Source organism: Pelecanus crispus, chromosome 2 (assembly GCF_030463565.1).
Source record: "Pelecanus crispus isolate bPelCri1 chromosome 2, bPelCri1.pri, whole genome shotgun sequence".
NCBI lineage: Eukaryota > Metazoa > Chordata > Aves > Pelecaniformes > Pelecanidae > Pelecanus > Pelecanus crispus.
Window position 1 is genome coordinate 142,817,522 of NC_134644.1, and position 24,363 is coordinate 142,841,884.

General features: G+C 43.8%; 1 protein-coding gene across 1 annotated transcript in view; it reads left to right on the forward strand.

The window, feature by feature from the left end:
* Nucleotides 1–2,823: 2,823 nt before the first annotated feature.
* The window catches only part of ZBTB10 (zinc finger and BTB domain containing 10), a 28,228-nt gene continuing 6,688 nt past the window's right edge, over nucleotides 2,824–24,363 (forward strand). Inside the window, exons 1-2 of the mRNA XM_075706140.1 lie at nucleotides 2,824–3,771; nucleotides 11,062–11,959. Of these exons, the coding sequence (XP_075562255.1) occupies nucleotides 2,824–3,771; nucleotides 11,062–11,959 (1,846 nt within the window). The remainder of the gene's footprint in view (nucleotides 3,772–11,061; nucleotides 11,960–24,363) is intronic.

Below are 24,363 nucleotides of genomic sequence, written 5' to 3' on the forward strand. Positions count from 1 at the left end.
AGTAAAACAGAATTATCAAATCAACCAATACAACCTCAATTCTGGTGTGACAGAGCCATTGTACACCAATTAAATTAGCCACAATGATTCGGTTAAGTTCCCTTTGTTGAGTGCCCTGCGCAGCCGTGGAATCCCTTGTAGTAAGATGACAAAGCAAAAGCGTGGTGAGGCAATTTGGGAGGAGCTATTACCAAAGGTCTTCTCAGCAAACAGTCCAAGAGAGCTCCAGACGTTGTCCCTGAGCAACCGACTGTAACTTTGAGGTTGGCCCTGCTTTGAACTGAGTGAACTCTGAAGGCTTCCTCCAATCTAAATTATTTTATGATTCTATATCGATTCGTTAACACTCTAGATTACCTGCTGCAATCAAATAACAGTTCTTTGCATGCCAAAATAGGGACCCTATAGCTCATTATCCTACCCTTCCTCCTATGTATCTTATCCCAGCTCATTCCTGGATGTCCACTGGGTAGGTTTTAAACATACCAGTCCTGGGTGCAGGTCACGTTCCCCGAGATCACAAGAAGTCTGCTCCGTAAGTGAATCTCAGCAGGGATTCTTAATGTAAACTTTCTGCACACACTCACTGCAATCTGCACTAGTTTAAACATTTGGTAAGAAATAATCTACAAGACCAAACATTTCTTTAAAAACAATGTAATTTTCAAACGGATAACAAATTGTCATGTAGGTAAGTGCTGTGGCGCTAGTCAGCTGATGAATGTTGACAGGCAAGGATCAAGTGCCACAGGAACGCGAAAACATCGATACATCGCAAAGCCCAAAACTTTATGAAATACGGGTCTGCTTTGCATTTTACACAGCTGTTTCATGGGAACCCTTTGCTACCGTGGACCCAGATCCGAATCGCTGTCTCCACCCTGTGCCCCAGTGAGGCACAACAAAAAAAATTAGCACCCATCACTCCTCTGCCTCCCTGCCTAAATTTAGACCAACTTTGCTCCTACCCTGGAAATCTGGTACTGCCTTTTACAGTTTCTCAGTTTCCCCATGACCGACTTGACTCTCCTCTCCCCCCTCCAGAATTTTAGAAAGATTTTCTTAATCTTCCCAGAAGTGGAAGCTAATTTTCTGCCAAAGGTCTCCTTTTCCCAAGTAACTTTTTGGAAGGAGGAAATGCTTACAGCATTATGTACAGCTACAGCATTTATAGTACTCTCACAAACTCTTCTCAAAAGTTTAAGTTGAAGTCAACCCTCCCAGACCCCTGCATATTTCCAGGCCAAGGCACAGAGGAATAGCTTTTTTTATTACTGGATACACGACATTACACGGCAGCTACAACACCGGACTTCTTCATCTGGAAGACTTCACAGCCCTCCCTCTCTGACATCTTTCGTTACCTGCGGCAATGGGTCCGGCTGGGGCGAATTTTCTTCACGGCAGGTCGTACGGGGCTGTGGCTTGGATTTGCGATTGCTGAACAGCGCTTGCACAGCATCAAGGCCTTTTCTGTCTCTCACTGTGCGCCCCCCCCCCTCCCCCCCCCGGGATTGGGGGTGCGCAAGAAGTTGGGAGGTGACGCAACTGGGCAGATGGCCTGAACCAGCCAGAGAGACACCCCAAGCTGTGCCACAGCACGCTCCGCAGCGGAGCTGAGGGGGTTTGGGGAAGTCAACCATCTTCTCCTCGGCAACCAGCTGGGCGTGGGGGGCGTGGGTCTACCCGTGGGAGGTGGAGAGCGACTGCCTTAGCATCGCTCGTTCCGTGTTCCTTCTTCCTTCCCCCACTCCTTGGCTTATCGAACTATTGTCTCGACCCACGAGTTTGCCGGCTTTCCCTCTTCCGTTCCCGGGGGCCAGCGGGTGCTGGGGGAGAAGCCATCGAGCGGCGGTGCGCTCCGCAGCCGCCCGGCGGGGCTGCCCCGCGGCTCCGTCCAGCACCCCCCGCTGCCCTCCTACGTGCTCGGCCGGGCGACCGACCACCCTTCGGCGGCGGGGGCGGCGGGCAGCGGCGGGGCAGCTCCCTGCAGGCTTCCGCCGCCCGCCCGCCCTGCGGCGTCCCCGCCCCGCGCCTCGAGCCTTCGCCCCGCGGAGGGATCCGCCCGCTCGGCACGTGCGGGCAGCGCAGGCGCCGCGCCCGCCGCACGCGCCGCCCGGCAGCCCGCGCCTGCGCCGCGCCGCGCCTAACGGTATCCGCCGCGCGCAACGCCCGCCGGCCCCGCCGCGCGCGGACCTCCCGCCGGGCGGCCCCGGCCGCCGCCGCTGCCCCCCCCCCCGCCCCGCGGCCGCCGCTCGCCCCCATCGGGGGGGTGGCCCCCCCTGCGCGTGCGCGGGGGGGGGGAGCAGAAACGGGGGGGCGGCCGCGGCCCCTCGGGAGGAGGGAGGGGGTCGCTCGCGCCCCCCCCGCCCCCCGTGCGGCGGAAAGGGGCGGGGCGCGCGCGGCGGGGCGGGGCGGGCGGCGCAGGGGCGCGTGACGCGCCCCAGCTGTCGCGCCCGCCCCGCCGGCCCCCCGCCTGCCCGCCCCCCGCTCGCGCTCCCCCTCCCCTGCGGCGGCTCTCCCGGTGCATTGTGGGAGCAGCCCGTTGTTCATTTGCCATTCGACCTGATCCGGGGCCTGTCGGGACGGAAGCGCCGCCGAGCCGGATCCATTGTGGGGAGCCTGCGGCGCCGATCTAGGCCGGAGCCGGGGGCGGGGGGCAGCGGCCGGACTTCGTTTTCCCCGCGGCCGGCACCCCCGCCCTTCCCGCACGGCGGCCGGCGCCTCCTTCCCCCTTCCCGCGGGCAGAGCCCTCGGCCGGGGCGGGGAGCGGCGGGCCAGGGGCGCGAGGCGGCGGCGGCGGGCGGGGGGCGCGCGCGCGCCATGTTCGCGGAGATGAACCGGCGGACGCTGGCGTTCCGGGGCGGCGGCCTGGTCACCGCCGCGGCGGCGGCGGCGGCGGCCGGCGGCGGGGCCGGCGGCGCGGCCGAGGCCTGGGACCGGCAGGACCCCGAGGCGCTGAACGGGCGCGGGGCGGACGAGGAAGTGGAGCTGGAGGGGCTGGAGGCCGAGGAGCTGGAGGCCGGCGCCGACGAGAAGGAGCTGCTGCTGCCGCAGGAGGCCGTCTCGCCCCCCGCCGCCGGCCCCATGTTCGCCGAGAGGAACCGCCGGACGCTGGCCTTTCGGGGCGGCGGGGGGCTCCTCGCCGCCCCCTCCGCCGCTAACAATGGCTGCGAGGCCTCGGCCTGGCCGCGGAAGCACTTCAATGGGCGGGGGGCGGACGAGGAGATGGAGCTGGAGGGCGCGGAGGGCCTGGAGCCGGAGGGCCTGCTGGAGGGGAAGGAGCTGGTCCAGGACGGGGGCTCCCTGAGTGACAGCAGCGACGACGAGGAGGACGGCGAAGGGGGCAGCCTGGGCGACGGCAGCGGCGCCGAGGGCGGCAGCTGCAGCAGCAGCAGGCGGTCTGGGGGCGACGGAGGGGACGAGGCGGAGGGCAGCAGCGTGGGCGCGGGGGAGGGGGAGAGCATCAAGCATTTCCCGCTGGCCAGGCCCAAGTCGCTGCTGCAGAAGCTGCACATCTCCTTCCAGGGCTCCTGGCTCAAGGAGTTCCCATGGCTCTACTACTGCCAGGAGACCGGCCTCATGTCCTGCGCCTGGTGCACCGCCGCCGCGGCCGCCGCCGCCCCTCCCGAGCTGATCATGGCCGGCGGGGCCCTGCCCGGGGGGCACGACGAGCTCTGCAAGGGCACCCGCAACTACAAGCGGGCCCTGCTGCTGCGGCACCACCTCTCCGCCGAGCATCGCCTCAACGAGCCCGTCAGCGCCGAGCAGGTAGGGGACGCGGCGGGGCGGCGGCCGCCGGGCCGGGGGCGGGGGGGGGGGGGGGGGTGGCGGGCGGCCCCCGGCGGGGTCGGGCGGCCCCCGGGGCGCGGAGCGGCGCGGGGGAGAGGCCGGCCTCCCCTTTCGCATAAAGGCTTTTTTTTGGGTGGGTGGTTGGCTTTTGGGTTTTGTGTTTTTTTTGTTGGCCCACGTGTGTGAACTTTAAATGGCTTCCTGCGTGCGGTGCTGCCCGGCGGGCTGGGCGCGCCGTGCCGCTCTCGCACCCCGTGCCCGGAGCGGGAGGCGAGTCCGCTTTCCGATTTGGGGGACGGGGACGGGGGACGGGGGCTCTCCCGCCGGCCCGGGGCAGGCACAGCGGCGTCAGCGCCTCCGGTTTGCAGCTCGGGAGCGTTCGCACGAACTATGGTTTATGGCTGTACCTGCTCAGCGTGTCCTCGCCGCTCGGAGGTAGCGAGTGCCGTGTTTCAGTAGTTTATCTGTTTATCTCGTGAAGATAAACCGGCAATGTGGGAAAAAGTTGCGTATGAATACCAGTGTTGCTGCACTGATTTAAAAGCACTCGTTACAACTTCCTTCTGCGGTGCCGGAGGAGGCAGGGTAGTGTCCGGCTAAGGACTGCGTGTGAAACCGGTGCTTGCCAGCGTGACATTGGAATTGCTCTGCCGTTCTTAACGGGGCGGCCCCTCTGCCTTCATCGGGCAGCTCTGCGTACTCAAGACCACGTCGTTTAAATCTTTTTTTTCCCCCGTTGTGTTGCTTTAGATTGAGTTTCCGAGTTAGAAGTCTGCAATTGCGTGGTGTATGTTTGCGATAAACATGTGGTTTCCTGAAAGCCATGCTAATACACCAGCTCTCCTCTAATGCTTTAGGACCAGTGAAACTCTTCCTGTTCCCCGCTGAACTTAAAATTACTGTGTTTCTTGGCTGCTCTTAGGAATAAGGCAGGGCTAACCCTGGAACATAACGTGGATGGCAAGCTCTTAAGGAATACTTGTGTTGAGTCACCAGCCTCCTGCATCCTTTCTTCCTAAGGATGTGTTGGCGCTGCAAAAAGTTCCCTCGGATTGCTTAGCTGGCGTCAAAGTTGCCAGCGGGCACAAGCTGATGTGCTTCAGGTTAGGCTAGTACTTGAACTCTTAGTCTGAACCTGAGCTGTTAGCCCGAATTAATCCCTGATCATCAGTTTTCACTATTGAGAGCTCAGTTTTAATCAAAACACCCACCTTAGTTGTATAGATGTATCTGGAGTCTGAATTGTAGAGATTGCACTAAATCAAGCTTATTGCTTGAGTGCTTTAAGGAGCTCAGGGTACCTTGGACAAGAGCTGCTATTCTAATGTTTGGGTAGGATATCAGGATGACAGATAAAATGTTAGGTGAACGTACGTTTTCTTGGAGCTAGTTGGAACAGCAGTGCAAGTTTTATGTGAAACTACTGAAGGATTGCAAGGAAAACCTTATGGTGCATAAATACTGGTTGTCCAAAATATTATTTTTGGATTTATAAATGCAATGTTCACCTTCAAGATGAGAAATGCAACTTCTTCAGTAAGTGTATTTCTGAGGCAGCTATCATTACAGACATTTCATGGCAGTGGGTCATCTTACCAGTTTCCTCCAGTGTGGGGTTTGCTATTCACTCTGCAGTATTTTAGCCCAACTTGCCTTAAATAACTTGTTTCTCATCTTGAAACTTTCATTCTTTATTTCTTTTACCTCTTTATATCTTTGAAAATGTTCTTTTTGCTTAATGTTATTGCGGTGTATTCCTTACCATCTTGTCGTGTAGTTTCTAACTTTGAGTTGTGAATGATTAGCCTGTGAAGGTATGTCCTGTTGCTGTGTAGCCTGCTGTGTCACTAGATGTTGCTAATTCATGCCACACTTGGAAGTTTCTCTCACTCCCATTAAGCTATGCGTAGATGAAAAGTTTTCCAAGCAGTTTTTCCTACTAATCTTACTAGTTTTTTCTTTCTGATTTCCTATCCCGTCTGTCATAAGGCTGCAAAATACGAGGAGGGTGGGGGGGGGACACGACAGAATACTGGTTTGCGTGTCACAGTAGCCTAAAAGTTAATGTAAGTATTTGAAGATTAACCTTTTACTGTTATGGGAATCTTTATAAAAACGAACCTCTGCTTTTATACCACTCATAGTTACTATAAATATTTTTTCTTAAATAATAAATAATAATAAATAAATAAATGAAACAGTAGGATAGATGAGATGTATGATGGTTCTTTTGTACTGTATTAAGGTTTGGACAGAGTAAGCATCTATAAGGGAGCTGTACAGAGACTGGTGTTTTCAAGTGTAAAAAGGGGCTGGATGCATCCCTCTGTAATTACATTTCAGTTGAAAACCCCTTACAAGGGAAAGAATTGCAGTTTTTCAAAAGCAGTGTAGTTTTCTTTGTGGTGCACTTCCGGGTTACCCTTGCTCTGTTGCAAATCTGGTTAAGAATCTCTGTTTTCTTTCTGCTTTTATGTTTAATTGCCATATCCTTTCACACTTTTAATAGCAGTTGAATTTTTCTTGGTACATGCGTTTAAATTAATACCAAAACAATAGCCCCATTTTTTCCTTAATGCCATGATACCAGGTATGTGGAACAAAAGTAGGTAATTTGTACCCTGACCATATTTCCAACATACATAATGAGACAGCAAAGCCATTTAGATTTAATGAAACTTGGGAGAGGTCTTTCAGCCTTTGTCTTAGAGACAACACACATGTATTCTTGACTTGACAAGCTTCAACTGCAGGGCATGTTTAGCAGCTGCTAATAAACATATGGCATAGTGCCACTGTTCAAGTGTGAAAAGGAAACTGTAGGTGTTAAGACAGTAAAGCAGTGGAAATTTCTATAGGTCTGTTGGATGTTACACTCATGAAGAAACAGGCGATGATTTCAGTTTATTTTTGGGATACATTTAATTTGGAATGCCAAAATATATCACAAGTGGTTGCAGCTGCTGTAATTCAAATGTATTGAGCTGTCAGTTGGTACTTCTAAGAGAAAAATCTTGACTCCTTTTTTTTTTCCTATTCTATTTTTTTAAAATAATCTGTCTCCCTATTAAAGCTTAAGGAAAGATATAATCAGCTTGAAACTACCTTTGTTTTTTTAATAAGCAGACTATTGTGTTGCAGAAATCCTGAGAAATTGACACTTACTGGGAAATGACTGCAAAAGATTTTAATTCTGTGATGAATTTAGATCCATGAGATGCAGATTTATTGGCTGCTGGGGGTTCCTCCCCTCAAAGCTGCTTCTTAAAACATTTTCTCTCTGGACATAATTTGAAGCTGAGCTTTGGAAATACTGCCAGAAAAGCTTTCTCCAGCCTAATAGGCATGTTGGTTTAAAGCAGAAGCTCTCTGAAAGGAGGAAGGCCTTTGATGTATTATTTTTTCCATGTGAACTGTAATTGTTTGCTCTGTATGAGCGGTGGTGAATAGAAGTCTTGCTTCAGATGTAAGAGTTACATTATAGTGTTCTAAGTTAACTTCTTGAATTACTCTTAGCAGAGCAAAAAAGTTGAGGAGGAAGTCAGGCCTTCAGAGTAAGGACTGTCATTTACTGTGTTTTTATGTAGTGTTTTTACGAGACCTCGAACTATTCAATTGGATGTTAGGCACTTAATGGAACAGTTCTAAATTGCTGAGTTTTCCATGAGTGATGCTATGGCATGTAAAACGGCAGCGGAGCATCATGTGTGCAGCCAATAGGACTGTCTTTTGAGATGATTTTCCGCTGTAGCTGCACGTGCCTAAGAAGCTCCTGATAGCTCACTTTTGTTAGGGCATCCATTTTTCAGGATAAGAATTAATTTGGGGGCATAGGGAAGCTGCTGTAGAGTAAGGTGTGGTAATGGGTAAGGGATTACAAAAATGTGGCATAACTACTTTTCATATACATACAGCTGAGATGGAGTCTATGGTTAGATTGGTTTTAGTTTTGTTTCTTTTTTTTTTTTCTCCTTCTTCCCCCTCTCTGACTGTTCTTGCTCCCAAGAGACAGAGTATGCTGATGGCACAAGAGGAGAAAGAAAAGCAAGTTTCTAGTAGCAGTTTTTGATCATCTGTTTCTGCTCTTGTTAGCTTTTAGGCAAGTTTAATTAATGAATTATACGTATTATAGTCATTTATCTTTGGGTGTATTCAGATGAGTCTAACTGAAACTGAGCACAATATTAGTCTCCTTGAGCACTCTCTGTTCTGTTAGACCACTTTTTAATCTCACCTACAGAGAGAAGCTTTTCAGACTGACAATGCTATAGGTTCCACAAATAAAACTGAAATCGTCCTGATTTTTATTCTAGATTTCTTACCAGTTTTTAGTAAAGAATAAGGTGGTTTGTTGTTGAGATAGCTTAGGTGATAGGCATATTTGGTTTGTATTCTGAAAATATAACTGACATCTGAGCAATTATCATCAGTTTGTGGTTCTCATCAGAAAAACAGTACCCTTATGATGATATGCCATGGGCACAATATAAATAACAGAAGCTTGAAAATACACTTTTTTATTTTCTGTAATTATTTTCTGTACCTTTCCTCCTATTGAACTGCATTGTACTTTTTCTGTACAAAGGGGAGATGTTTAAAACTCTCCAAGGGATATTACTTTTTTTTTATTTTTATCATAGTAAGTGTTAATTCTACTTTTCACACTTTGTTTACATAGGCTTCATAACTGTTCGGATGTTGGGGCTTTCACTTCATTGGAGGTGTGGCGTTAGAGTTAGCCACTTCCATAGCAACAGTTGAACAATTGTTTCCAGTATTACACTTAGTTTTAAATAATACTTCTGCACTCATTTCTGTAAAGCTGTAGTATTGATCTCTTTCCCCCAACACATACCCCTATAGCTTGGATGTTAGTTGCATCATGTCTCTTATTTTCACTCAGCCTTCTGGTCTCTTCATAATGAAGACTTCAGTCTTGTGTTTCTGTAGTGCATTTGTGATCTGCAGCTCCAAAATATTGTAAATCTTGATTTCTCTTTCTGTCAGCTTGATTGGATACATACACACGCTCAGTTACAATGTGCTCTATCTCCATTCTTTAATCAGACATTTGTAGAAAGGAAAGAACCTCTGCAGATTATTTTTATGTGGTGTTTAATGTGTTCTCAGAGAGCAAAATTGTCAGCTATCATAGCATCTACCTAACATTTACTGTGTGAGATGCAAGTCACTGATGATTGACTTTGACTGAGTGACAACACTTTAGGGTACAATAATTTTCATTTTCATCTGATCCAAAGTCAGCGTAATTGGTGTTTTGAAACTACACAGTGCTCCGTTGCTGGAGTGACAGAAAGCTAGTCCAGATCTGAAATCCGCTGAGAACTTAAAAAATGATAGACTCAGTTGTCACACGTTTGGGATGTACTTTCTGTTTTGGGGCTCTGATCTGAAGGAGTATTTGGGTATGTCACAGAGCATACGGAAAAAAGTAAGCCAAGGTTGGACAAAAATCTGTTGTTTGCTTTCACATAAAAGCCTAACTGCTTTTATTTCTACCTCTTTTTTTCCACTGAAGTGTTTTTCTGAGAAGGGTAGAGATTTAGAAGCAACTTGAATGTGACAGCAAACTGAAATTTCTCTGCAGGAGATGCTGAAATGGTACAGTTTCTATTTTGGCTATGGCTGGGCATTATTTGTTGCTTATAGATGTAAATAGCATTTTAGAGGATGTAGTTACAGCCTCAGTTGTCATCCCAGTGATCCACTGGGATTATAACTTGAGGTGAGTACTGATTTTAGTGCACTAATTCCTGTGTAGTGGAAAGTGACACTTTCTTTTTTAATATAGCTGGTTTCTGCCATAGTCCCAAACCAAGGGTAGTACTTTTCTGCAACGTATATTTGAGCCCCAGTATAGATTATGGGCTTGTGACTGCATTAACACTACCTCCTTAATGTTGATTTTGACCTGTGATTTTGAGGTAGTTGAGCTTTAATGATACCTCTAGCCCCCAAATCGGTGAGTTGTTTTAGAAAATGGGAAGAGGAAATAATGACATAATTTGCAAAATCTGATCTTCTCTCATCCTAAACCATATGGGAGCCAGCCAGTTTTGAGCTGTCCTTATTTGCTAGGGAAGAAGAGAGAGTCTTAGAGATCCAGTATAAAACAGACTGTCATTGTCACTGCTCTTGATGGCAGCACATATCAATCAATAGAAGTATGGTCTCAAATATGGCAGTCTGTTGTGTTTTCTGCTTTGTTCTAGCTGCTGCTCTGTAGCAGCTCTGAATTATCATTGTCTAAATGTCAGTTACAAATTTTATAAATGCTCTAAAATCCAGTTCAGATCTCTTGTTTCTTATCAGCCTCTCACTGTCTGAACTAATCTTTAATAACAACTAACATCTTAGGTGTTGGAAGTCTGATGCTACTTTCAGCAAAATTTTCAAGCCACGTTTGAGATCACGTCTTAAAAAGGTTGTAGAGAGGCACACAAGTAAATATTGCCTGTATAATAGGTATATACCAGTTAAAGGTGTTGCTACTGGAAAGTTTCAGTGAAGTTTGATTCAAGAAAGTCTTGGTTAAATAATGTAACAGAAGCTTAAGTTTTATTTGGTCACCTGCAATGTTCTGTCCATTTGTCGTGTAGCGCAACTATTTAATCCTAAGCCTGACACAATTAGAAAATAAATAATAAATGCCTAATTTATAGAACTCTATAAGAAACAGATCTGCTATTATAACTACTTCCGTAACATGTTTTCTTTAAAACATGTGAGACAGACAGATTGGGAGATACAGACCTAATCTTTATGTATTCATCTCAGCATGAGAAAATGTTGAATCAGTTATCAAGGTTGTGCTTACCCGTTTAAGGGGAGGTTTCTAGGGAAGAATGGGGGGTTGGATATGTGAGAACCATCTAGTTAAATCTTTGGAAAGAGAGATTCCTGAATCGTTGATGTATGTGGGTTAAGAAAAACAAGTACTTCGAACTCAACCAAATCTTTCCTTACTTTTGGCTGAAATTTTGCCCTCAAGGCAATTCTGCTAGTTCTGGTTTTATTCAATATTTGGGGGTGGAAGGTGCAGAATGAGATCATGATTCTTAGCTTTCAGAAACACTTTTTTAATTATATATTCCTGCCTGCCTTTATGACCAAGAACATAAATTTAAAAAAAAAAAATCGTTTGAGTAACATCATCTTAAGTTTATTTTCATATCCTCATTATAGTGTTGGAGGACTAAGGAGAGCATTCATTAAGGGCTAATTATGGTTGTGTTTTTTTAATTGCAGGAGTCAGAGTTACCATCAGAACTGAATAATGAAGGATACTGTGATTTTAACAGCAGGCCAAATGAGAACTCTTACTGCTATCAGCTCCTGCAAGAGCTCAACGAGCAGAGGAAGAAAGGCATTCTTTGTGATGTTAATATTGTGGTGAGCGGGAGGGTCTTCAGAGCTCACAAGAACATCCTGGTTGCAGGCAGCCGCTTCTTTAAGACTCTGTATTGCTTTACAAACAAAGAAAGCCGTAACCAAACCACTGTTACCTATTTAGACGTTGTTGCTGTTCAAGGTTTTTCTGTCATCTTGGACTTCTTATATTCTGGTAACCTCGTGCTTACGAGCCAAAATGCCATTGAAGTGATGTCAGTGGCCAGCTACCTTCAGATGACAGAGGTTGTCCAGTCCTGCCGCAACTTCATTAAAGATGCCTTAAACATAAGTATAAAATCAGAAGCTCCAGAGACCGTTGTAGTGGATTACAACAGAAGATCTGTTAGTAGGGATGGTTTGTCTCCAAGGGATCAGAAAGTTGCCAGCTTCTGGGCAACGCGAAATCTTACCAACTTGGCAAGTAGCATAAAAACTGAGAACGATGGTTACTCTATTGATGAGGGCCAAATGGAAAGCTACCAAATGAATGACTGCAGTTGGGTCCAGGACAGCTCACCTGAAATGGCTGAAAATGAATCTCAAGGCGAGGGAAAAGTTTTCGTATGGAATGACATGGGTCCACAGGGACAATCAGTTCAAGAACCTGGAAAAGCAAGAAGGAAAAACCAAACTGCAAAGAGATTTATTTATAATATACCACCTAATACCGAAGAGAACTCGGAAGATTGCTCGGTGTTGCAACCATCAGTTCCATACCCAGAAGAAGATTTGTCATTTATTAAAGAAGAAGCAGGTAAATATTGCTTAATGTCAGTCACGTAATTTGGAAACTAAATTATTGAATAAAGTGCATGACAATGTCACTTTTATAGAGGTATGTTGGATAGCATCTCTTAGTAAAAGTCAGCATGCCAATTGGGTTACTAAATCAGTAATCAGATTCTCCACCTTGGGGCACAGCAGTGTATCTTCAGCTAGAGAAAGGAATGACAGTGCTGTGTCATGCAGTATGTAACATGCTGTTTGCATTTGATGCTTGAGTTGGGGATCCTTACCAGCTGGTAGAAACTAAAATTCTTACATTTATATGTAATCTGTAGCCACTATTAGGCTTAAAATCAAGGAGTGATAACTGGTGGCTAATGATGTTAGCTGCGCAGAGAGAAACGGCCTTTATAATTTCATTCCCTACACTAGCAAAAGATTTTTCTGGTAATGTCCCTCACCTGAGTGTCACCCCGAAACAGGAGTCAACTTTCTGCTGCTGTTTATTTTGGGGGTATCTGGGAAGCTACAAAATGGAGTAATCCTGGCTAGTATAATAGAAACCCTTAAAGCAGGTATGTGAAACATATTGGAAAGAGATACCACAATGACATATAGTAGAGGGAATATCTTTTTGTTGAACTATTCTTTAAACAAATACTGAGTGTGACTGAATTCATAGGATTTTTTTTTCCTTAAGGATCTATGGTTAATGTAAATGCTAGAATAAGATTAACTATCTGTAAACAAATACAGTCACACAAAGAATTATAAGCAGCCTGTTCACAGTGTAATTGGGATTTGGGGCAATGCAATTAAGTTCTGGATTTTATTTTTTAAATGATTATTATTATGCTGTATGAATAGTTGAAGAATATATTTGAAGAACTGCTATTTACCTGTATCACTTTAGATGAATTAGCAGCTTTGAAAACTTACCCCAATTTAGCAGTCAAATTAGGTGGATTTGAGACATAGCTGGAACCAAGTTCTTCAGATGTGTCTGCTTGTTTCTAAAGCATTTTAAAATGTGTGCTCCCTTCAAATGTCAAGGGACTGTGGATATCCTCTGCTTCCCAGGTTCAAGGGGTAGAATTAAGAGGGGAAATTAAAAAAAAAAAAAAATCAGCGCTCGCACCTGTAAGTATAGAATATTTCCGGATATTTTTGCATTCCAGTGACAAAACGGAGAGTTGAAAGCAACCTGAGTTCTGGGAGGGTCTAGGAACCTGTATTTACTTTGGTGGAAGGAAGGGTGGCCTCGGTTTCTTCCTGTACCCCCAGACTTGTTTAAAAACAAGGCTGAAAGAAGTCCTTTCAGTAGCGGCAGGGACAGGCCGTTCCTCCTGGGGCCCTGAAATGCCTCCACCCGCAGTGCGTAGGTGCCCGCCTGCGCGGCTGGCAGCCGCTGTGGTGCCAGGAGGCAGTAGGTGAGTAGCAGCCCATCAGAGGGCACGTGGGGACTCTGCACTCTACCGTACCAGTGTGTACGCATGAGCACCACAGTGATGTGTGACAGTGTGGAGTGGGCCAGGCTGGAGGTACGGACGTGTACATCTGGCACATGAGCAGGGGCAGCCGGTACCAGATATGTCCGTATAGTTAGCAAGTAGTGTGGCACAACAGGAGCAGCTCTGGAGAAGCAGCTGTGCTGAGGAGCTAACATTCATTCTGTAAATGCTTCAGGGGGTTTGCTTATCTCTAGTCTTCATCTCTGAACTCAGTGGGTAGGTCTACTTCAGCTTTGCAGTTCAGCTTGGGAGTGTGCACTTGTAAAGTGAGTTTCCTGAACTTTTCTTACTGTCTAAGCTTTCTTAGACTGCATGGGGTTTCTTCTGGGTGAAAGGAAAATAGAAGCTGTGTTTCAGCAACGTGCCTGTTGCGTGCCAGCTGCTAACAGGCCTTAGGTCCGCAGCACCAGGTTAGATCTAGCCTTAAGTAAAGCACCTTTAGATGTGTATAGTGGGGATGTTGAGGCCTCAGCACCTGCACAACAAACCTGCCTGTGCCTGGTCTGTGCTATTCGCTAATATAGACTTCATTGCAGCAGCATGAAAAAGGGCAGCACCGGGTCTGGAGCAGGAGCTGAGGACCTGTGTATTAATTGCAGAAACATCAAATTTCTGACACAGTTTCTATTTGTGGTTTCTATTTCTGATTTATATGGGGTAGATACTCAACCTCTTTTACTATTGGAAATATCACAGACAACATGTCTACTAGATGATGTCCCTGGCAACAGAAATAAATACTTGTTTGCATTTTGCAGGATTTGAATATGTGCTGTGGAGCTTTCTTGGAGAAATAACGGAGGATATGGGCAGTGCAGTAATGACTAAACAACTTTAGTCCTTGTTCGGTTTTTTTTGGACAGAAGCACCAAGGTTTCCAGTAACTCATTGTGCTAAAGAACTAAATTACAAAATACATCTGTGCAACATCTTGATGAAAAGAGCTCTTGACGTATTAGAGGCTAGGGGCACACTGAATTTGTGCTGTGGTGTCTGTCCAAAACAGCTGAAAGTTCTGTGATTGCAGGGGGGAGTTTATTTTATTGAACTATAATGTCAACCAATGATCTCCTTGGTGCTTTCAGAGTACAACATAAGTGGTCCCAAGTAAATAATTACGTTTTCTGTCAGTGTTAGAACTCTTTTGGAAGCCATATCTAATATTTTTATAACAAGACCTCTACTTTTATGACATTCTTCAATGTGTGCACATTGCTTGAAATGCAAAGAGGTACTGGAAGAAGGGCTTGGTATAGCTTACTTTCACCCATAGTCTGTGCTTCAGCATTCAGTGTTCTTTTTCCTCTGCTGCTGGCTAGATTTTTCTTTGCTCTGCAGGTAGATTTCACTCTTAAAACACTCTTCTTGCCATTGTTCCCTCTACGCCCAAGAAAAGGTGCAAGAGGGAGGAGTGGAGAATTGGAAGAATGACAAGAATGAGTTGTAGAGTAACCTGCAGGTTATACAGTAACTTTTTAGTTGTGGATTAAATTTCTTGTGGAGACGAAAAACTACCAAAAATAATAGTCACTGGGAGTTTAAAATTCATAAGAAAATGTCTTCTGGAATAGATACAAGACAATGCTGTGAGAAGGAAAAGAACAGTAAATTTTTATGATGAAAGCTAGGGAGTGCACTGTCCCTTTGGTTGCTAAAAGGGAAAGAATGAACTTCTATTATGCTTTCTTATGTGCTGATGGGGATAACCAACACCAGCTGTGGTTATGAGATGTCCAGTTACATGTCCAGTCACTTGCTGTGTCCTTGATTATGGTTTTGGGTTGTCTGGTGGTTTTGTGAGGGGAAAGAAATACCATTGATACAGTGGAAGGGAAGCCTATTTAAGAACACTCCTCTCATTAAAAAAATTTACCCCCAAAGCCACTACCTTGAATTCTATAGTAAATGGACTTTCCAGTTGGGTACTGCTAGGTAAGTATTACATAATCAACAAGAAAAGCTTTCTGAACTATCTGCTACCCCTCTTGTCCCAGTAAAGCAAACATGTTCAACTGCTCCTTGCCAAATGTGAGTTTTCCTACAGGTATCTGTAAGCATATGTCAGCTTCTCCTTCCTCTCACCCTGTGTTGCCAGTGAGTTTATATTTAACACCTTCCCTGTAAAAGTAGCACTTTGGTGAGCTTCAGAAAACTCTGTGAAGTTGAGATGGATTTTAAATTGCATGTACTTTCTTATTTACCTACTCTACTGAAGCTTTCAAGCCTTCTCCAGTTTTAGCTATATTAATTATAATAGCTGTGTTTCTTCACACTGAATGTTACCACCTATGTTACTATTTCCCCTTCTAGTTGAAAATCTGCTAAAAAATGTCTTACAGCCACGGTGCATCCTACAACTAACCATTTACTGTGGTGAAAGTAACAGTGCAATCAGTCAGCATCTCTTAGTCTCGAGTTCATAAAAGCCCAGTGATTCTATTTCATCATATTCTTAATGTCTGTTCATAGGGGTTCTTTATAAACTTTTATCACTTCTTGAATTTGTTTTTCATTTGGGCCTGTTTTTTGGAGTACAAGTGTCCTATCCTCAGGCTTCAGAACACAACTGTGAAGTACTGCTTATGCTTTCCAGAGCTGACTGTGTTGATTATTAGAGACTTGTATGTAATATCCCAATAGCTTTATGAAGCTACTGCTGGATTATTTACTACCATGATTTTTCAGGCTAGATAATGCTGTGTCATATATTGGGGTGGGGGCGAGGGAAAGGATAACAAGGCCAGGGTGAAAACAGCCCTTTTGTCAAACAAGGGGGTTCCTGAATGATTTTGTAGGGGTTCTTAAGGAATATAATTCAGCTTGCTGTAGAAGCAACTCCTTTTCAGAAGGATACAAGCAGCAGCTAAGCCTGCTTGCAAAAAGGTAGTGCTGGTCGCAGTTTTACTCATGATGTGAGGGAGCAGCATAACACAAGTTGATCAGGACTTTACTGTAAAGACAGGTAACTTTGAAGAAATCACAATTGATGGACTTGTCTGGACATGTATATATTTCTTATAGGGGTAAACCCTACTTCACTGTCTTGAGTTACAAAGAAAAAAAAAAAGAAGAGTATAAGAAAATTAAGCTTCTTTTTTTCCCCCGCTACTGTTCCATGGTACTATGTCTCAGCTACATCTTCCTCAGATCTCCAGCTGATACCCTGATTGAAAGATTTAAATTGCTTAATGGACCTTTAACCTCTTTATTTGCCCCATTTGCTGTGTAAGCTGGTATCAAAGGCCCCATAGTTTTTTAGAAGTCATCTAAAAAGAGTACAACATTCAGGGGTCAACCTATTCCCCAGTCATTAAGTTTACCTCTCCTGGGGATGATCCCAAAGGCAAGTAGATCCTCACATTCTCATGGTATGGCCAACTGCTGACCTTGCAACTTCACACAATGTTCTGCATATTACTGTTGTGTTGAGGCTTTTTTTTTTGCTTTTTTTTTTTTAAACAAGGGAAAAAGCAAGCAAGGTGGATGGGTTGGGGGAAGGAGGTTATGTGGTGTCTACAGACTTTTTTCTGCCTGAATTTTTTTTTGTCTTGGTGCAATTGAAGCACAGGCAATACACTCACTTTTTAAAAAATTATCAATCTGAAGTGCTGATTTGATTTTTCTGCTACATTGTTTATGAAATGGTGATGATGATGGCAGCAACTCCATAAATAAAGAAAACCAGGGGCTGTGTATCTTTTTGATTCATTTGGGGGGGCATAAATCCAGCCACAAAAGTGGCTATTTCTTCAGCTAGGTTCCCTCCTGCATCTCAAAGATGTAGCTCAGTAAGTCAAATCTAATTTTATCACATGCTGAGCAGTGAAAGCGTTTTTACTCTAGATGTTTCAGATCCTTTTGGATTGTAGCTGATTTTCAGAGTAATGTGGGGCTTTTTTAAACTATCATGAAGGTTAGAATACAACTTCCTTTAAAAAGCTTTTTTTTCCAGATAGCAATTACCCTAGAAAGTCTTGGTTTTATCCACAGCCCCCTTATCTCCTACATGCTTGTCTTCACATGCCTATCCATTCCTGTATGATATTTATGAAGGTAAAAGACTGGTAAAAGACTTTTAAAAATATCCTTTATGCCTTAACTGACATATGGTACAGAAAAACAATCTTAGGTTTCTTATTTAACCTGCAGTTTTTCTGCATTGGAAGGCCCATTCACTTACACCACCATAACTCCCTGTGAGAGCACTCTTATGCTAGAGTGACTTTGTCATGTAAGAGTTTATGGAAGTATAAATTCATCAATTTCTGTTCAGTTACTCTGGGCCTACAAGACTTAGTGTGTTTTGTGGTTTGGGGGTTTTTTGTTTGGTGGGGTTTTTTTAATTTGAGGGAAGGGATAGGTCATCCTTGGTGTTGGTAGCTGAGTAGAATAGGTTTTAAGTGGCATGTAGTTCGACTAAAAGACTGCTCTTTTTCAGGTTCTCTGTCCTTGCTGAGCTGTTTTGCTTGCTGCCCAACCATTTGTTCTCTGTGTGCAGTCTGGAATTCTTGTGTACAGAACTTGGAGTTGTTTTTTGGGGTAGAGGAGAGACACATGCAGCATTTCTTACTTTTTGCCAGTTTCTGGCAGGTATCAATAAATATATCCAATGAGTAATGTATTCATAGTGTAGAAAGTTTATACTAAATATAGAATACTATAGCATAGCAAGCTTACACTGTGCATTCACCCTAAAGCTCATGGTAGTGCTTGCAGTACAGTGTTGGTAGGAGTACAGCTTTAGCAGACAATTTCACTTTAACCTCTAGCCTTCATTGGTGCAGCTTTCTTAGTTACAAGCTTCATCCTGTCATACTGGGAACAATGGAGAGGTGAATTAGCAAGATCAGAGTTGACATTTTTACTGTAAAAATGTAGCCACAATTGAAGAACTAGTAATTTCTGGTATTCCCAGGGCTTGGGGGGTTAAAGGGGACATTTTTAAAAACATGATCTTTAAAGCTGGAAAAAAGCCCCTTTGTTAAGCAGCAGTTGTCTTTCATGGTCAGGTCATGTGTATGAAAAGTATGAGCTCTGTAAAAGTTCCAGTCTTTTACACATTTGCTTGCTTGTCACTTGAGTTGATCCCCTTTCTTTAGGGTGTAATGTTGCATGTTACTTTCTAAGGAGAGCATGACACCAGTCTGGCAAGCTCTAGTTTGTCGTGTACTCCCAGATCTTGTTATGCAGACTTCCTAAGGAAGTATTTGGGAGTTTAGGGTTTGGGGGTTTTTTGTTTGGTTGGGTGGTTTTGTTTGTTTTTTTTGGACGGGTTGGGTTTTTTGTTTTGGTATTTTTACACATTTGCACCTCTATCTTGTACCTTACTTTTCTTCAAAGCCCAGTGTAAAGACAAAATCCCTTGGTTTCCTGGACAAAGTTAGGCTTTGGCAAAGTAAGTCTGGAATGAATGATACTGAGATGCCAGTTCAACACATGGATTTTGGTCAATTATACTACTGCTTGTACGACTTCCTGCGATTAGAGAAGCTAACATGAAGTGAAGATCTCCTTAGCATTTCCTTTCAATTGTTTTAGCATAAAAAGCTGTTCAGACCAAAACAGTCTCTACACAGTAATGGTATCTGTGCTTATGTCTTTACATAAGAATAAATACAAATGAAGACCTGTATCAGTTCTTGGTGTATTTGTCTCGACTGCAGCAATATCAGTGGTCTTTGATTGTGATGCATGATGTTACTTCTGTTTCCTGTCACTCAAGCTGACATTTAATTCTTCCTTTATGAAAATATGTTTACAAGCTACAATGTGTAGCTGATAAAATGGTAGCAATAGCATTTCTCTAGTGCTGATGCAGAAAGAAGCTAATGGTTTTACTGTGTAGAGAACCCTTGTATTAGGACTAAAATGGGAATAAACTTAATTTTCCTTTTTTTTATTCAATTTTTTTTTACCCCTTCGTTAGGGAGAAACTGGCAGCTTTGAGGACAAGTCACACTTATTTCCTTGGATTTGTTCTACAGTAGTTTTTTCAGAGAGTTAGCAAGAAAATAGGAGCAGAACATAATGCCAAGACATTTAATTTAGTTACCAGAGTATCTAGAGTGTTTTTGGGGTTTTTTTTGTTACTGAATTAAAGGATTTTAATCCTAAATGCCAGTGAGTCTCGAGGAGTTTCATGCAGTCTTTCAGGTGTATAGCTTCTTGAAAGTCCTACTTCTATTAACACTTTAAATATAAGACTTGATGAAAAGGGGATGTGAAATGTTTGTATTAGAAAGTCTTTGAGTTATCACTTGAATACTTGAGAAAGCTCTTGAGGTACATCCTTAAATTGACTTGTTTGCAGTGTTCATGATCTGGCCCTTGAGCTCACAACATAGTCCAGAAGTTTATGGAAGAAGGTTGAAGGTATCTTCTTGACAGTGAAGTCAAGAAGGGCTAATTTCCTGAAAATAGCTTACCGAATCTCACACTGCTTAACATCATCAGTGCTCAGGATAGTAGGACTGAAGACTCTCAGCAAGTTTGCAGATGACATCAAATTGGTGGGAATAGTTGATATGCTAGGGGGCAAAGCTGGGCTGTTTTTTAGATGAACCTCAACAATCTGTAAGAATTGGCCAACAGGAACCCCCAAGATGCTGTGCAAAGACAAATGTTGTCTTGCATCTGGAAGTAACAACCCTGTGCATCAGTACAAGCTGAGCACTGAGTGGCTGTGTAGTAACTTTTCAGAAGAGAACCAGGGGGTCCTTGTGGACGGCAAGCTGAACATAAATCAGTAGTGCATCCTAGGAGCAACAAAGGCTAGCCTCATAGTGGTGGTATTAGCAAGAACATAGCCAGCAGGCTGAGGGAGGCGACAGTAATACCCCTGTACTTGGGACTGGCAAGACCGCATTTGAAATCCTGTGCCCAGTTTATGGCAGCTGAGTACAAGAAAGATGCTGGGAAGCTGGAGGGAGTCCAGTGGAGGGGCACTAAGGTGGTTAGGGGGGCAAAGAACATGTTGTTCAAGGAGAGGCTGAGGAACGGAATTTATTTAGTATGGAGAAGGCTGAGGGATCTGCCAGCTGTCTTCTACCACCTTAAGGGGATTATAGAGAAAAGGAACCCAGATGTTTTTCAGAGGTGTACAGTGAAAGGACAAGAGTCAGTTGTCACGAGTTGCAGCTAAGGAAATTCCAGTTGCATGTGAAGAAAATCATTGACCGTGAGAGTGGTTGTGTTGGAACATGTTGTGGAAACAAAAAAACCCAGTAAACCCAAACATGGGTTTGTGGAATCTCCCATCCTCTTAGATATTTAAAACTTGGCAAGGTCCAAAGCAACATATAGCCCAGCTTTGAAGTTAGCCCTGCTGTGAGCAGGAGGTTGAACTAGGTGACCTTCAGAGGTCCATTCAGACTTAAGTTTTTGTTTGAGCCTGTGATAGTCCCTGGGAACAGTAACTCCCTCACAAATAAATGATCTGGGTGAGGAAAGCTCTTATTATCTTGTGTTTCACTGATGTAGCCTTTGTAGGGAGAGATCAGCAAAATAGGTTTCTAATGTGAATGGCACCCCTTTCTCAGGGAGGAGTTTTTCAGGGAATATATGATAGTAAGTTGAAAAAGCAAGTGGATGATATATTTGGCATCAATTGGTGGTCTTTTGGCAGGGTTAGTTGGTGATAGATCTGCCTCCATAGTCAAGGCAATAAACCATTTTTTTTAATGAATGAGAAACAGTAAAAATTAAGAGGAACTGGGAGCAGTACATAGAGCATGAGTAAGATTGTATTGGCAAAATGTCTCAAGTTTGAGCCTTCTGTTGCAAGAGGCAGTTGAGAAGTAATATGCTTTGACCTCTTTTCAGAAGCAAGGTTAAAGATGTGAGTAATACTGTGGGAACAAATGGAGTACTTTTCCCCCACCTTCCCAGCATGTCAGTCTTGGCAGTGCTGTTTTTTCTGTCATGTTACCTAACATAAGCAACAAATCCAGCTCTCTAATAGCAATCCAGATTGTTATCAGTAGATTACCACTGCTCTCTTTACAATCCTTGAAAGCTATGGCCTAATTGCTTATCCTGTCTACTTTCTGCCTTTTTTAATTGATCTGAATGATCAGTCAATGTTCAGAGAACCTGGTGAAAAAATAATAGTATTCCTTTTTCTCCTCTTTTGGCACTGATTTTAGTGGTAATATGTATAAAGAAAACAGAAGTTAAGGTCACTACAGACAACTGCTTATAATGCAAACTTTTATATCGTCTCCCTCAGCACACCCTATGTCTGTATCCCTTTCTGTAATGACCTGTTTGATGGCATCTATCATTGATCTTCTTAATCTTGATCATCCCCTACTCAGTAATGTCTCCTTGTCTTCCCCAAAAAAATCAGCATATTTCTGGTTACAGAAAAAGAGCAAAAGTTGTCAAACTAAGGATGTTTCTGCTCAGATGTGTTCTCTCTTTCTGGTGATACTCCCCTACTTCTTGCCTTCAAAACTGAAAATCAGTGTGTCTGACTTCTGGTTACCCTTTTTCCTAAGAACACACACAGTAGAACATAAAATCCTTCCATAAAGTTTTTGTTAGTAGCGTAAAAGCCTACACAACTGCTTCATTATATTTTGGAGTGTCTGTTTCTCTTCGCAGATTGACATCTTGAGAATTTTAGTGCTGACAGTTAATTAGCTTATTTGTATTCTGTTTTATTTTTATTATTTTGGGTTTGTTTTGGGGTTTGGTGGTGGTTTGTTTTTTTTACGATGGGGTTACTGATAGAAACCTCTTCTTCATGCAGGGTAGAAGAATGGGTAGATGTTGGAGACTAATTGACATTTGAATTACTAACTTACACCTCTCTTAAGAAACAGCTAAACTGTAAAAAGGTATCCTTAGATCAGAGGAAGGTGGTGGTCAGGAGACCAGGTCTGGAGATACAGAACATTATTGCTTCTAATTACCCTCTATTGTTTGGGGTTTTTTTTAAAGTTCTTTCTCACTGCTGTCTTTATTTCCCCCTTTGCACCCCACCCCCAGTCTACCAGTACAACTGCATATGTAGTTGTTTTCAGTCTGCTATCAAAACCTGAACTGGGTTTAAGGTGACAGGAACAGGTTAGATGATGACTACATCTGTGGTTTTGCAAGCAGGTTTCAGGGAGCAGTAGCCTGGCTGGGAGGAGGAATGGGAGAAGATGTTACGAGCCACAGGGGTCTGTAACATCTTATACTTGGCTGAGCTACAGTCAGAAGCTTATCTGAATGTAGGCTATATGTCCGTGTGGAGAAACTAGTAGAGGCTACGTACTGCACTTCCAGTTCCCAGTCTATATGTAATTCATGTCTTTCCTGTATGGATCAGCCATTAGACATTAAAACCGCCTTTTTTTCTGTTTTGTTTTGAATGTGTTATACGTGTGCTTAATCTAGAAAGCAGGTTTTCTAGGTCAGAGAATTATTCTAAGAATAAGCATTAGGTTTAATTATGATCTACTTAGTCCTGTACAGTGCAGAGACTGAAGCGTCTGTAGCAACCTCTTATCTCTTGTGGTATCTGTGCTGGTGTTCTTTCATGTTATAGCAGGTCCTCTCTTCAAATTGGGGCAGAAAGATTTAGTAGCTATTATCTACACTAGACTACAGCTCTTAAGTCTGTCTGGCTCTATGCTGAGTCTTATGCTAAGATCTAGACCTATGCAGGGATTTGAGCTCCTGACTTCCCTATAACTTGAATACCAGCTGTGAGCACAAATGTTCCTAATGAATTTCCAGTTGTGTTCTCTTAGATCCAGAAGAACTGTCAAAGTGACAGTGTTATAAATGTGCTCAGCTTGATACAACTCTTGCTTACGGTCAGTCTTTGTGTGCTTGTTTTGAAGGAGGTTATGCAATATTGCTTATACACAGCATAGTCTATGCACAGCATATATGTTACATCTGTGATCAGTAGAGGCTTGGTCTGTTAATCTTGCAGATATTCATCCCATAAGGGGGGGAAAAAGTAATTAAAATACTTTGATCACTGATCTTCCACTGGTCAACTAGAGACAGGACAGCTCTATTAGAGGGGGGGGAACCTATAAAGAAAAGGTCTAATATTTTAAACAGATTATAGAAGCTGGTTAATTTTTTTTCTCTGCTAGATCCTGAAGCATGCTTTAATTTGGAGGCTTTTAGCCTTGAGGTCAAGTCATCTTTGCTCTTGCCCAGAACTGTACGATACTGCTTCCTCACTAATCCTTTCTTGTGTATTACACAAGGAAGTTTTATTGCTCACCTCGAAGGAATATGTGGTTGGCATGTCTATAAGGTATCTGTGTTCCATTCCGTGAGCTGTTGTGAGATGCCATTGCTGGTGTCCATAGCTCCAAATTAGTGTAAGGAGTTCTTGCCTCTTTTGGACATAACAACAGCTCTTAGAGTCAGTAATTAAAAAAATAAAAAAATATTTTCCTCACTGCTTTGTTTGAGGGAGATTTATTCCCTTCCACTTGCCCTTGTTTCTTTCTATACCAAAGTAGATAGGTGGATGAGTTAAAATGCTGGGTTTTCTCTTCCTTAATTTCATCCACTCAAGCTCTGCTTTTTAAAAGCTCTGAAATACCTCGTTTGGCAGTTGTGATCCAGCTTTGCTTATCATTTGCCATTGTCTAATGGATAGGATAGAATTATAAGCTTCCTATTTGTTAATTGATTTCCTTTTGAACTGTTGTCTTATGTTGCAGATGAAACCAGTGCTGCCAACTGTAACACTGCCTGAGCAGTAAATGAAACTACTGTATATGTCTAATGCTGTGAGGATTTGTAATCTGTACTTTATTCCAGTAAAACTGTAAGTTGCAAGTGTTTCACTATGCAGCTTACCACTAGCTGCATGAAATTCTAGTTTACACTAAGAGAATTTCCTTTCCTGGAAAAATCTTTAGAATGAGTAGTACAGGGACAAAGGAAAAGGTCTTTAGACTAT